This window comes from Ranitomeya variabilis, chromosome 1 (assembly GCF_051348905.1).
Source record: "Ranitomeya variabilis isolate aRanVar5 chromosome 1, aRanVar5.hap1, whole genome shotgun sequence".
NCBI lineage: Eukaryota > Metazoa > Chordata > Amphibia > Anura > Dendrobatidae > Ranitomeya > Ranitomeya variabilis.
In genome coordinates, this window is record NC_135232.1 from 151605339 (window position 1) to 151620927 (window position 15589).

General features: G+C 40.4%; 1 protein-coding gene across 2 annotated transcripts in view; it reads right to left on the bottom strand.

Moving 5' to 3' along the window:
• Positions 1-15589, bottom strand: part of LOC143793791 (uncharacterized) — a 133439-nt gene that overhangs the window by 23678 nt on the left and 94172 nt on the right. For both annotated transcript variants that reach the window (XM_077280777.1, XM_077280776.1), the window contains 2 exons: positions 3162-3319; positions 2857-2899 (listed from right to left, as the gene is read on the bottom strand). In XM_077280777.1, coding sequence (XP_077136892.1) covers positions 2857-2899; positions 3162-3319 — 201 coding nt within the window. The remainder of the gene's footprint in view (positions 1-2856; positions 2900-3161; positions 3320-15589) is intronic.

Below are 15589 nucleotides of genomic sequence, written 5' to 3' on the forward strand. Positions count from 1 at the left end.
ACTGGTTTTTCATTCTCAATTCAAAGGTAAAGTCTATAAAATCTGTATTTTGTGAAGACAGATTTTTCTATTACTGAGATAGGAGATGACAAGAAATGAGCTGATCAGACAACTTTTTTGATTCACAAAAAAGGTATTCTCTGCAAATGTAATGTCCCTGATTATGCTCTGAGGTCTCTGCGAACCCCAGAGCTTACTAAACATAAGATTTAAATAATAAATGAAATCCTTATACTTACCTTACCACTCAGCTCTCCGGCCCCTTCACTGCTCTCTATCACCCATCTGGTTCTCACTGCATCTTCTGATCTTCGCCGCAAGTGCTGAAATATCCAGGTCTCTCACATTAGCCTGGAATTTCCGGCTCTGATACGGCCCCCAAAGGGTTCTGTGTAGCCATGTTAAATGACATAACGTCATGACGTCGCAACATGTGCCGTGATCTTGTATTTGCACACGCAGAACCCTCCCATGAGAGCTGAAAGTCCAGGCTCAGTGTGAGAGGCCTGGGGACGTCAGAACTCGCTGCTGAGATCAGAAAATGGGGCGAGGACTGAACGGTGATTGTGAGAAGCAGAAGGACTGGACAGGTGAGCAATAAGGTGAGTATGAAAAATAATTTTTTTTTATTATTTAACCTTTTGATGGCCATTTACAGTTCAGAAAATTGGTGGCCAACAGTCACCATTCTGGCAATGCAAAATTTTTGTTAAATTTGCGTAGAATTCATATTCGTTCATCTCTAAAGATGACAGTTGGTGATTTTATAAATCTATGGAGATGGGAGAAGGAAGGAGATAGAGGCAAACTTGGATATTTTGCTGCAAGTTCTCCTAATTATAGTTCTCCTTAAAATTTCATGAGCACAAACTGCCATCTTCTAGCTCAATATTGGAAAAATCTATATTCACTACAGACAGATTTTACCCTTGACTTAAGAATTTTGAGAATGAATGAAACAGATTTTTAAATTAGATATGTTAAAAACAAACAAAACAACGGTTAAGAGTTAAGGATGAGCTAGGATCAAGGAGAAGAGTCATTGGGCAGCCTCCTCTGGCTTCTTCCAGCCTTGCACAGCTTGATTGTCAGGTCTCTATTTGTATATGGAAACACCTTAACTTAAATACCAAGTTTTAGACCTTCCCTCTGAAGTTTCCTCATTTAACAACGGTGGGTTTTGTTTTGTAGTTTGCAAGAAGGAACACATATTTAGTTATGGTATGCTAGCTATGTTTAATAGAAAAACATAAGGAGCGGTCACCGACACCACCCACTCAGTATGTAAAAATAGGTGATGCAACCCCATATAGCAAACAAAGCACGTATAGCACAGAAAAAGTAAAAGGCAGCTATATAGATGGCTCCAGCACGCTGATTAAAAATTAATTTAGTTTATTAGATAAACCAAATAATTCATGTGACACAGAAAATACCATTAAAAACGTTGAATATTCAATACAAGACCCATAAAAACACAAAAACACCATCTTTCTCACCATGTAAGATGGCAAAACCCCAGTACAGAAAATATAGAAAAAAGTGCAGGAAGAATCCGTGCAATGCTTGATAATCCAAATAGTAAAATAACCAAAGTATACCAATAAATAATACAGCAATAGATAAGAAAATATGTAAATCTATAAATATTATCAAAGTGAATACTAAAATAAAAACAAAGAGGGATTCCAAAGGAGAATAAAGGGGGTATTGTGATAACATTTTATGAAGGTATTAGTCATGATATGATAGTGATGTTTGATCATGCATAACACTATTCAGTCACTATATGATGGTAATATTTGGTCATGGTGTGGGGATAGTTTTCAGTCACTGTATGATGCGAGGATTATGGTGGTATTCACCAAGGTATAATAATAAGGCTTGAACATAGTATAGCACTATTATTTATTTGTGGTGTAATGGTAGTATTTAAACATACTGCCTAAGTATTATTGAGTTACTCTTGCAAAGTATTATTTGGCCAAATGAGTGCGATTTAGAATATTCGATCATGATGGAAAAACTATTTGGTGACAGAGCTAACATGGAACACATGGGGTGAAATATTTGGCTGCCGTGTGAATTGCTAAATATTAGCTTGCTGGGAGACCACAAATGCCCTTCACCACACTTTCTTTTTCCTCAAGGTGCCATGACTTTTAATAGTCTTGTATCACAAAACCTTCTTTTTTTAAATAGTAGGGTCTCTCAAAAATGTATTAAGCACCAAAAGAAATAACCTTTATTAATGTATTTTAAAATGGTCAAAAATACTTGATTATACTTAAAATGTTGCAAAGATACAAGGGTCAACAGGGAAAAGAAAGTATAATATCTTATCTAAGGGATAATCTTTCCCTAGGTGAGCCCTAAAACTCGCCCTACCTGCCAGCGGAGGTTGGCACCCTGGTTGTAGAAGTCATGGCGCGCCCGCTCAATGTCAGTAGCCCTAAAGACCCTAGTGCACCCTTAACATCCTACACACTGAAATATACACAAAAACACACACATACAAAAACAATTGAAGGAAGTACCCCTTCTTAGAGGTCTATTTTCTCTTGGTGTTTAATAGTCTTGATTTTAAGTCTTATAACCCAAAAAATTACAGTATAGCATTTCAATAAAGCATGTAGCATATTTTTGTTGTCTTTTTCTCTAATGAATCCAATCACTGCTTGTTATATTCCTGGGACAGATTGGGGGCCACTGCTGTAAATCAGACTTGTTACAAAGGAAAACATAGACCCCTCATTCTTACAATCGTCAGCTTGCGTTCCCCATCTGATCATACATTTGTAATATGCCTAAATCATGTTTTATTGGCGTACTTCTCTGGAACATTTTGCTTCTTACCTGGTTGAGGGGATGTATTGCTTTATCCATAGCTTCCAGCCACCTACAACACAAGATACATGATGAGACCACCCATTAGATGCATCTGCTGCATAGTACTATATAACATGATATAACTGTGGATTTAATATAACTTTTGATTGGTTGAGTTTGTACTTTTTATAATTTCTTAGCTGTTCTTGTAAATAATATTTCTATATACGCCTCAAGAACAAAGTATGGGATTCTGGGCATTGTTAGACAATGTCATGTTTGCCAAGCACAAGTTGGTGAACAGCTAGCTAAATACTGCTGTACATAACTACCTTTTCATCTCTTGGTTGGATGTGGCACAGAAATAGAATATCCGGTTTCCAGATTGTGGGACACATCTAAAGACAAATGGTTTTCCCAGAGTAGTATCAACACCAATTTCAGAGCCTTCTAATTTGGTCACCTCAAATGGACGGCATTTTCCTTCATCCTGCATTGGAATAAGAAACATTACACCATGTGGTATTTGAACACCTTTTTTTCTGTTCCTCAATGTATGTGCCAATGATCCTGTCTATCTGCATATATCTGCATATATATATATACAGTTGTGCTCAAAAGTTTACATATCCCTGCAGAATTTTTGCTTTCTTGGCCTTTTTTTCAGAGAATATGAATGATAACACCAAAACTTTTTCTCCACTCATGGTTAAGGGTTGGGTGAAACCATTTATGGTCAAACTACTGTTTTCTCTTTTTAAATCATAATGAGAACCCAAAACATCCAAATGACCCCAATCAAAAGTTCACATATACCTTTTCTTAATATCGTTTATTGCCCCCTATAACATCAATGACAGTTTGAAGTCTTTTGTGGTAGTTGTGGATAAGGTTCTTTATTTTCTCAGATGGTAAAGCTGCCCACTCTTCTTGGCAAAAAGCCTCCATTTCCTGTAAATTCCTGGGCACACGCCACTACCCACACAGACAAGCGGTGGATACTGCGTCTGTACACGGGTTCTGCATCCTACTAACAAGCACGGATCTCCCTGTATCCGATCCGATGGCTATATAATTTTGAATATACAGAGGACCCTATTTCAGACTTACCACAAACTATTAACCATCATTCTCTCTTACATCAGTACGTAACTGATGAAGGTCTCTATGACCGAAACGTTTGTTGTTGGTACTACAAATAAATTTGAGTGCATCACAAAAACTTAAGTTGAGTGCCGGGTTCTCTTTATCTTTAAACAATTCTGGACTGCCCATATGATGATGTCATGTGTTTGGAAGCTTCTGATAGGTTTATTGGCAACATCTGAGTTAATTAGAGACACACGTGTGGATGTATTTTAATGCACACCTATACACACTGCTTCTTTGTGCAACACCATGGGAACAGGGGTGGGCTGGGCTGGGTGTCAGAGGGGCAAGTGCCCCCTGGGCCTGTCTCCCCAGCAGCAGCTGCAAGCCGCCCAGCTTCCTGCTGCCCTGAATATGGCTTTTGGCACTGTACTTTAATAATCCTGTAAGTGGTGGCCAGCCATCCCTGCATTGTAGACACGTCCACACTGCACACTGTGTGGCTGAGTCTTCTGAGCTCACCTTAGCAGTGCGCTGGCTGGGATGTTTCCTCGTGGAGGACTGAAGAGCAGCTTGAGAGAAGAGGTCTTGAAGGGTTCAGGAGATCAAGGACCGGGCCGGATCCTGTGTCTTGTGTCTGCAGTCACTCTGAGGCACAGTGAGTGTGATTTATTGCACCTATTTGAACTGTCAAGCAGCTCAGGTCACTAATAGTGATGAGCGAGTATACTCGTTGTTCAGGTTTTCCAGAGCACGCTCGGGTAATCTCCGAGTATTTGTTAGTGCTCAGAGATTTAGTTTTCCTTGCCTTAGCTGCATGATTTACAGCTGATAGACAGCCTGATTACATGTGGGGATTCCCTAGCAACCAGGCAACCCCCACATGTACTCAGGCTGGCTAGCAGCCGTAAATCATGCAGCTGTGTCAACAAATACTAAATCTCCGAGTAGTTACAAATACTCAGAGACCACCCGAGAATGCTCGGGAAATACCAACATGTACTGTGACATACTGAAGCAGAGCATGATCCCCTTTCTTTGGAAACTGGGCCTCAAGGCATTATTCCAACATGATAACAACCCCAAGCACACCTCCTAGACGACAACTGCCTTGCTAAAGAAACTGAGGGTAAAGGTGCTGGACTGACCAAGCATGTCTCCAGACCTAAACCCTACTGAGCATCTGTGGGGTATCCTCAAAAGGAAGGTGGAGGAGCGCAAGGTCTCTAATATTCACCACCTCCATGATGTCTCATGGAGTGGAAGAGAATTCCAGGGCAACCTGCGAAGCCATAGTGAACTCCATGCCCAGGAGCACTAAGGCAGTGCTTGAAAATGATTGTGGCCACACAAAATATTGACACTTTGGGCACAATTTGGCCATTTTCACTTAGTGTGCTTACTTTTGTTGCTGGCGGTTTAGACATTAATGGCTGTGTGTTGAGTTATTTAGAGGGCATGCCAAATTTGCCTGCAAGGCTCTCCCCCTCCCCCTCCAGACAGCTGTCCACCTTGAATTTTGCTGTAAATAAAACTGTCAAGTTGCAGGCAAGTTACATGGCAATTGTATAGCTTGCAACATGGGACCAGTGACAGAAAGTCCAATCCAACACATTTGGACTTTGTGTTGCAATATATCACAGGTTTCTGTACCACACAGTGGGAAATGAATACATTCAATATTGCAATTTGCCGTTGCGATTTCAGTGTTGCGCGTGTAACCTTAGTCTATATCTCACACGTTTTCCTTTCTCCACAGTGTCAGGCCTCAATGAAAGTTATCTAATATCACCCACTTTGACTTAACAAAAGTTAACTGATTAGGTGCAAAATATCATTGCAATGGAGAGGAAAAAAAGTATTCTGCTTTGTAGCTACTGTTACATTGTGTAGCCAGTTCAACATCAAAATTTGGTGAAAAGCCATTGTTAAATGTCCTGATTTTGCTAATTTAAATGACAGTGAGCATGAACTGGCATGATTCACATACAGATGAGGCAATGCAAAGTTCAACTGTGTATATGGTAGAGGCAAAAATACCCCACAGGACATACTGTAGACACCTCCAGAGATAGAACACTACTGAAATATACTGTATGATGTGGTTGTAGTGGGAGAAATGATGGGAGCTCGCCTGCAATCTTGTGTGCTCTTTGGATGTGGCAACTGCTGTGAATCTGGATGGATTAAATAGCATTTAGAGCGCGCTGTCTCTCTGACATGTAATGAATGGTTCCTTTTAACAATTGTACAGTTAGACATGTTCTTTTATTCTTAGATAAAAAGTAATGAACAATCACAGTGAACCAGGTTTCGAATAAAAGAAGAAGTCTAACTGCTCGATTCTCAATAGGAACCATTCATTACCTGTCGGAGAGACAGAATGCTCTAATTCCTGGTATTTTTTCTTTAATTCAATGCAAAGTTCAAGGGTCTCATGGCACCATGATGCCTAACCACAGGTACTCTCTAGTTTAAGGAATCCTAGAGTCAGTGACTCCTTGATTGTCCCTTTCTGCACTGCTAACGCTCCTCAGATGCTAGGAGCATAGATATGGACACTTTGTGTTGTCGGCAAATCTGCTCATCTTAGCTGGGAACCTTCCAATAAAGCCCAGTCACCTTCTTCTCATACCACCAGCACAAACTTCACTGGCCCTCCCCGCACAACACTGTAATGGCAATTGGGCATGCCTCTTTTCTCAAGATCGGTCCAATGGACAAACATATCTTCTCCATTGTTGCTCTGATAGATGAATCAATATCTCTTGTGTGCATCAATTACTTCAGTTTTAAACGGGCAGCTTGAATAAATCTGCCAACAAATATTGCTTTGTGTAAGGGTTTGCGCTGTTCCACCCTACCAAAGGGTTCTTCTCATTTAACAATTGCTGTCCACTCACTCTCTGTAGACCTTGGGGACGATACAGTTCCTGACTTATATAGAACATGATCCAAGTTTGACCAATGTTGGGCAATCATTACTGTTCTTTCAAGATGTCCATAATATATTTGCATTTCCCCAAGCAATATTCCCCACCTCTCAATGTCCTGGACCATCTGACAAGTCTGGCTCTGGCTGTCACAAACTTTACCCAAGTACTCACAACAAGGTAGTTGCTCCCTCCTTATGATTGTAACAGAATATAACTCAGGCTCGCCAAATACTTTAGTAGTTCAGCTCAACAATATAGTTCAATACATATTCCTGTAAGGGGTTGTTTCAATACTTCTCAGTTTAATCTTCTTACAGACATGCACAGGACAAGACACCAATGGGATACACAATAATTTACCGACTGCCACTGTCCCTGGACGTCATCACATTTGACTTTCTAAGGACCAAAAGGAGGTGACATGATTTCCCGTTTCGTACTTGTTTTGGAGGTTCACAAAGCCCCTAAAAAAGGACCCAAACTGATTTATCATCTTTCTATGGTTTCCATAATTAACTGCTACAGTAGATATAAAAAGTCTACACACTCCTGTTAAAATTACAGGTTTTTGTAATGTAAAAAGAAATCATACCAAGAAGAATCATTTCAGAACTATTTACACCTTTAACGTTACACAGTCTACACAATTCAAATGAAAAAGAAAATGAAAAATTTCAAGGTGGAAAACAAAATAGAGAACAAAAGTATTGTGGTTGCATAAATCTGCATATCACTAAACTAATACAGCCTTTACTGTTTGGGGTAAGAGTTTTATCAGCACGGCACATTTACAGTTGGCAAACTTTGCCCATTCTTCATTGCAGTAGTGCTCCAAATCTGTCAGATTGGAGGGCATCTCCTGTGAACAGCGCCCTCTTCAAATCGACCAACAGACTTTCAATTAGAGTCAAGTCTAGGCTTTCAGACAAGGCCACTCTAAAATTTTCATCTTCTTTTGGCGACGACATTCTTTTGTTGATTTGGACATATGCTTAGGGTCGTATTGAAAGGTGAACTTCCTCTTCATCTTTATCTTTTTAGCAAAGACCTGAAGGATTTGTTGCAAAATTGACTGATATTTGGAATTGTTTATAATTCCATCCACCTTGGCGAAAGCCCCAGTCCCAGCTGCTGTTAAAAGTCAGCCCCAAAGCATAATACTGCATCCACCATGATTCACAGTGGGTATGGTGTTCTTTTGGATTTATGTCCAAAAATTTCAACCTTGGTCTCATCAGACTATAACAGCTTTTTTCACATCTTTTAGAAGTATTGATATAGGTTTTGTCAAAACAGTGAGACTTAGATGTTTTTCTTTGTAAATAAAGGCTTCCATAATTCCACCCTACCCCACAGGCCAGACATATCAACAATCCGGAAGATTGTTGTCACATGAAGTACACAACCAGTACTTGCCAGAAATTCCTGCAGCTCCTTTGACTTTGTTATAAGCCTCTTGGAAGCCTCCTGGGCCAATTTCTTCTTATCTTTTCAACAATTTTTAAGTGATGTCCAATTCTAGGTAATGTCACTGTTGTGCCAAATTTAAGCCAATTCTTAATAATAGTCTTTACAGTGTTAAATTATACATCTAATGCTTTGGAAATTATTTTGGACTTCATCTTACTGAAACATTGAGCAATTAGATCCCTTTGCTTTGTTGTAACCTGTTTACAGACCATGACTTTTGTTGTAAAATGCAACTAAGAAACTATCAGGAACAGAATCTGTACAGATTATTTGTGACATTAAAGGGGAAAACGTTCTGCTATGATTCTTCTCGGTATGATTTCTTTTACATGATGGAATTATAACGGGGGTATGTGGAATTTTTTACCCACTGTATATACATCCTTGATTATATAGTTTCTTGTAAACAAAAGTGTTTTGTAGCCAAGGAGAGCTGAATGAATACATGAAATGAGAACGACTTAAGCACTTTATATTTTTGCACCAGTCCAAGATGATATATATTTTTTCCCAGTATTGGTAGTGGCTTGATAACACAGGCATTCGGGATGTACGCTAGCAGAGGTTTAACCATAAGCCTATTTCATTGCTAAGCTGTTTACATAAAGTACTTAGGCTTACACCCAGGAAGATGGAAGCAGAACAAAGTATTTCATATACAGAATATACAATTATATGCTAATGTTATCATTGTCGTGAACATCTTAGGGAAAGTCCTGTCTTGTATAACTAAAAGGGTAAAATATACAGTACTGTGTGGAAATCAAGGACCGCTTCATTACGAGAGTAGTTCTATTCCTTCATTAATAAAGTGTAGCTCATACAGTATATAGAACCCTAATAGATTTCTTGGCCTGATGAAGATGATGTAGTTGGAGCGCCCACCAGGGCCATGGGGGATACTCGGTGCCGGGCTTATTCTTAAAGGGGACGTGTCATGGCAGCATGGCTCAATCCGTGACCCTGGGCGTCCAATAAAAGGGGAATGAAAAAGGGATTAAAGTTTATGGGATTAAATGTTCGTGATGCCACCTGTGGTACTCAGCAATAAAGATGTTAGCAGACGCTTCAGTCAGATCCCCTGGGGTGATGGTAGTGATGCAGTAGAGTTGGCACAGCTCTCCACAGGTAGAGCTAACCCCAGGGCAGGTGTAGTATTTAAGTGAAGAGCAGATGGTGATTGGTATGCCGGGTAGGTGTTGTAGAAATAATGCCAAGACACAGCAAGGTGCAGTTTCCAGATCTACTTACAGCTCTCCAGTGCACAAAAGCCATTCGGAGGCTGTGTTCTCCGGGTGAGTGATCCAGCAAACTCCCAGGTAGTTTGGGATGCACCTTTCCAGGACTCCTTTCATATGCCTTTCTCTGGCTGTCTCACTACTCTGGCTTCCACTTCTCCTGCCCAGCATTTTTCCCCACAGTGTCCCAAGCCAGCAGCCGTGGACCTTGTCGGGCGACCTCCTCTGAGTCCCCTTGCTCCTATATGGCTGCTCTTTTGGTGAAGTATGGGTGGATATGGCTGTGGCACATACAGATACCACAGCCTCCGATTAGCTAGCTGAGTCCTTAGTTTCTCCACTGCAATGGGGCCGCTCCCCTTGCCTGCAAGCCTGGTCCCTCCACTTCTGGATGCGAGCCCCACGGGTGAACTTCTCACTACCCGTGCCTCTAGGACCCCTTCTGTCCTCCCCGGAGCTTCCTTCTGTTTATCACTCTCTGTTCCTTCTTTAGTTCCGTTCTACAAGGTCTTTCTCTTTCGGTCTCCTCAGGACCAACTGCTGTCACACGTCTGCTCTATTCTCTTTCTCCCTGCAGACTTACTTTCTGCTTGTAGACTGCTCTAATTCACTAGTAAGCGCCTCTCCTTTTCCTACCTTCCCCACCCACTCCATAACATCCTTTCCTATCCAGCCTGAGATGAGACCTTCCTCCCTAAGGGTATGTCCAGGTGCCCCGACTGAACTGGTGTGTGTTGGGCGCAAGTGCTAGAGTCCTGGGTGGTGCCCCCTCCTTTCCTGAGAGTGGAATACCACACCTCTGGGTGAGGTGCAGTACTCTGTGGCGACTTAACCCTCATACTTACTTTGCAAATCCATACCAGAATGTCTCTGCAATAATTTGTGACGTCACTTTGTCAAAGAAAGTCTATGAGAAGGAGGATGTTATAGACTTACATTAAGAAAAGAACTAACTGCCTGTGGAGTGAGCCAGGAGTAAGTAGCCATGGTCACATGAGGCAGCAGGGAGCTGAAGCTCTGCTGGAAACGGCCGAAGACGGCGATTTGCAAGTATTGTAATGCATGCACTGTACATACATTACAGTTATCTAACAGATAGTGAAATAAAAAAAAAAAGGGCTGGAATGGGACATTAACATCATTACATATTTGCTAGGAAAATGTGTTTTAAAGAAAAAAGCCTAGAAACATTCCAACAGTCTATGTTAGCAGTGTGCAACCCCTTAACTACCGACAACGTGTCAATTTGTGTCATAGGTTAATCAAGTATATATGAAGCTTGCTCGGAAGCTGAGCCGGCTTCATACCAGGCAGACATTGGCTGTGTTACATAGCCAACATTCTGTCTGTAACGGCAGTGGCCGGAGCGTGCTCAGATTGCTGCAGTCTACTCATTTAATTGTCGCTGTCAGTCTCTGACACTGACTTTTCAATTACAAAATATCCGATGCACTTGCTCCCCAGCTCACAATGACCCCACCATGCAATCACTCAGGACTGATGGGTTACCAGTTAGCCAGGGGCCTGATTAGGCTATGTGCACACGTTGCGGATTTATTGCGGATCCGCAGCGTTTTTTTCCCTGCAGAAATGCTGCAGAACCACAAGTGATTTTCAATACAATGTAAATCAATGGGAAAAAAAATGCTGTGCTATTGGTGCGGAAAATTCCGCATGGAATACGCAGTGGATTAAAAAAAGGACCATGACAATTCTTTGTGCGTTTCTGCAGCGTTTCTGCACCCATTCCACTATAGGAAAACGCAGGGGTAAAAAAGCATGAAATCTGCACAGAATCCGCAGTAGATCCGCAGGAAAAACGCACTAAATCCGCATAAAAAACATGCAGATTTTGACCTGAGTTTTCTGTCAAGACATGCAGAATCTGCACAGAAAATTCCACAGGCAAATCCGCAACATGTGCACATAGCCTAATAAAAGGTCCCCAATAACGGCATAACATCTTAGTCCTTCTGTGAAACTCAGGAAAATAAAAGAGAAAGTAAAAACATAAAAAATATAATAGAATATAAACCATCTACTGTATTTCTCCCCATAAAAATAAAAAATGTAACATTACATATACCGTACTGTATAATTGGTTTTGCCACGTCAATAAAAGTCTTCTATATTAACCCCTTTCTGACCTCGGACGGGATAGTACGTCCGAGGTCAGAACCCCCGCTGGGACATGTCAGCTGTTTTGAACAGCTGACATGTGCCGGCAATAGCGGCGGGTGAAATCGTGATTCACCCACCGCTATTAACTAGTTAAATGCTGCTGTCAAACGCTGACAGCGGCATTTAACCGGCGCTTCCGGCCAGGCGGCCGGAAATGAGCGCATCGCTGACCCCCGTCACATGATCGGGGGTCGGCGATGCTTCTACATTGTAACCATACAGGTCCTTGAGACCTCTATGGTTACTGATGCCGGTTTGCTGTGAGCGTCACCCTGTGGTCGGCGCTCACAGCACACCTGCATTTCTGCTGTATGGCAGCGATCTGATGATCACTGCTATGTACCAGAGGCGATCGAGTTGTGCCAGCTTCTAGCCTCCTATGAAGGCTATTGAAGCATGGCAAAAGTAAAAAAAAAAAAGTAAAAAAAATGTGAAAAAAAAATTAAAAAAATATAACAGTTTAAACCTTTCACCCCATTCAAAATAAATCAATAAAAAAAAAAAATCAAACCTACACATATTTGGTATTGCGGCGTTCAGAATCGCCCGATCTATCAATAAAAAAAGCATTAACCTGATCGCTAAACAGCGTAATGAGAAAAAAATTCGAAATGCCAGAATTACGTTTTATTGGTCACCGCGACATTGCATTAAAATGCAATAACAGTCGATCAAATAAAAAAATAAGCCCTCAACCGACCTCAGATCATGAAAAATGGAGATGCTACGGGTATAGGCGCAAATTTTTTTTTTTAACCAAAGTTTGGAATTTTTTTCCACCACTTAGATAAAAAATAACCTAGTCATGTTAGGTGTCTATGAACTTGTAATGACCTGAGGAATCATAATGGCAGGTCAGTTTTAGCATTTAGTGAACCTAGCAAAAAAGCCAAACAAAAAACAAGTGTGGGATTGCACTTTTTTTTCAATTTCTCCGCACTTGGAATTTTTTCCCGTTTTCTAGTACACGACATGCTAAAACAAATGATGTCGTTGAAAAGTACAACTTGTTTCGCAAAAAATAAGCCCTCACATGGCCATATTGCCGGAAAAATAAAAAAGTTACGGCTCTGGGAAGGAGGGAAGCGAAAAACAAACACGGAAAAACGGAAAATCCCAAGGTCATGAAGGGGTTAAAATATAAAATTGATCCCATACTACAAAAAAAAATTAGAAAAACCAGAATTACTGCTTTTTTGTTCTCCGTACTTTCTCCCCTAAAAAATACAATAAAAAGTGATAAAAATGTCACAAGTACCCCAAAACGGTATCAATAAAAATGTCAACTCAGCTTACAAAAAACAAGCACTCATCCAGCTCCATAAACAGAAAAATAAAAAAGGTGCAAGTCTCAAAAAAAGGCGCAAACAAAAAAATTTTTTTTTAGTTTTTTATTTCATTTGTTTTTGTCTTTTTTTTTAACATTAAAAGGACAATAAAACTGGAGATGGTATCGCCATAATTGTACTGGCATGGAGCATCATGTTGCCAGTTCATTTTTGCCATTAATCCAAAATCTCAAGAAACAATGGTAGAATTCCATTTTTTTTTTTTTTTTTTCTAGATTCGGGATACCGTGAGCATTGAGCAATGTACCGTCACATAGTGACTGCAGACTTTTGTCCCAGCTCTTAACTATCATTATTTTTTGGCGGTGTATGACACTGCACTGTGTAAATGTTGCAGCAGTATATATTGTATTGAACGAGGACCCTGTAGCTCAGATGAATGCTAGGAATATTGCTCAGCATTCATTAGTCAACCTGATATTTGCTCAATTGACTAAAAAAAATCCTAATAAAGAAAATGTTCTAAAATATTCACATAACATCAGCTGGGAAATGATCATTAACTGTTCTCCACCTTCCCATAAATGTCAGTATTACTATCACACATGGAAAGACAGTGTTGCTGAAATGTCCAATGCAGGAATACACAGGAATAAACGCCACCTTGTGGATGAAAAGTGAACTGAGATACAGAAAAATCCTGCAATTATTTCATTTTCAATGTAACAGTGTTATTATTGAACATATTTCCAAAATGTCCATTTTAATTTTTTTTTTCATAATTTACGTAGATCAAATTGTGGCTTGAAATTGGCTGAAGATGTATCCATGAAAGTGGATACACATTATAATATTGAAAATGTCAACATACAGATGTAGCTATGTTAACTATACCATGATGCAGAATTTGACACTTAAAGGGGTTGTCCAATCATATGATACTGATGACCTATCATGAGGGTAGGGCATCCATATTGGATCGGTATGGTCTGATACCAGACACCCCCACCAATCAGCTATATTAGCTCTGGCGGTGTCTGGATATAAACACCACATGCTCTGCACAACTCCATTCAATGTGCAGAGTACTGTAGATCAGCTCCTATTTTAGAGAAGGCATATTCAGTCCTCTGAATCAGAATATGTTCATTCATTTTGTAGCAGCTCTGCTTTTTTAGATAATGTACCAAACAAATGTAGGTGTGGCTACACATGAATTTGGGAATTTTTTCCTCGACAGGGATTTTAATTCCGCAGTTCTACAAAAAAAAATTTTTCAGGTGCCTATTTTTTTTTTTAAATTGATTTAGGCTAAGTGCACATGTAGCAGAATTGCCGCGGAAATTTCCGCTGCAATTCTGCATCCCTGCCGCGGGTATAACGCATGTGGAATTGGCATGCATATTCCCGTTAAACACTAGCGTTTTAAAAGCGCAATTAGCTTGCAGAATGCTAACGTTTTCCAAGCGATCTGTAGCATCACTTGGAAAACTGATTGACAGGTTGGTCACACTTGTCAAACATAGTGTTTGACAAGTGTGACCAACTTTTTACTATTGATGCTGCCTATGCGAGACTGCTACGTCATCACAGGTCATTTTCGCAAGGCATTACTGGGAACGGAAGCATCGCGAGGAGTGGGAAGGCTGCAGGGGCCGCCGGAAGGTGAGAATATCACAATTATTTATTTTAATTCTTTTTTTTTTAACAATTATATGGTTCCCAGGGCCTGGAGGAGAGTCTCGTCTCCACCCAGGGTACCAACCGCACATGATCCACTATGCCCACCATGCGGGAAGTAAGCGGATCAATGAATTCCTATGTGAATGAACATGCATGAATGAAAACGCAGCATGTGTACAAAAAACGCAGAATGCATTAAAAATGAGGGGATGCTTATGTAAGCTTTTTTTTAGCATTTTTTCGTCGGAAAACGGACAAAAAAAAAAAACGATAAAAATCCTGAATGTGTGCACATAGCCTTAGGGTATTTTGAGGGTGCCAGATTCAAAAATTACATTACTTTTGCTAAATTAGTTCTAGTTTTTGAGATAATTCATCCATGAAACTAATGCATTCCCCCAATGTGACTTGTGTGTGATATGCGAGGAGATGGAAGGACGATGGGCGTATTGCGGACAGGTAGCGCTTCCACAGGTCTAATCTTTCCTTTTTAGATTGGACGTGTAGAAGTGCCACCTGTGCGCGAAAGGGCTGTCATCCTTCCATCTCCTCGCATATCTCCCCTCACACACCGCTATGCCGCTTTTAATGTCCATATGAATTGAAATAAAGGACTTCTTTTCACCACAGGAAACAGTGAGTGCTGCCTTTCTATATTTTTTATGTCTTTATATTTTTCACCGTTGCAGGTGATAACATGGCCTCCTCACGAAGCCAGTGTTTGAATCATTCCAATAGCTTTTGCTACGTTTGTGGAGAGTATACATTGAGGGAACAAATAAAATCCATTTCTGATTTTGTGAAAAGAGCATTACTAAGCTATTTCAAAATAAAACTAGGGGACCATAATAAGACATGAGCTCCAGACATTGTC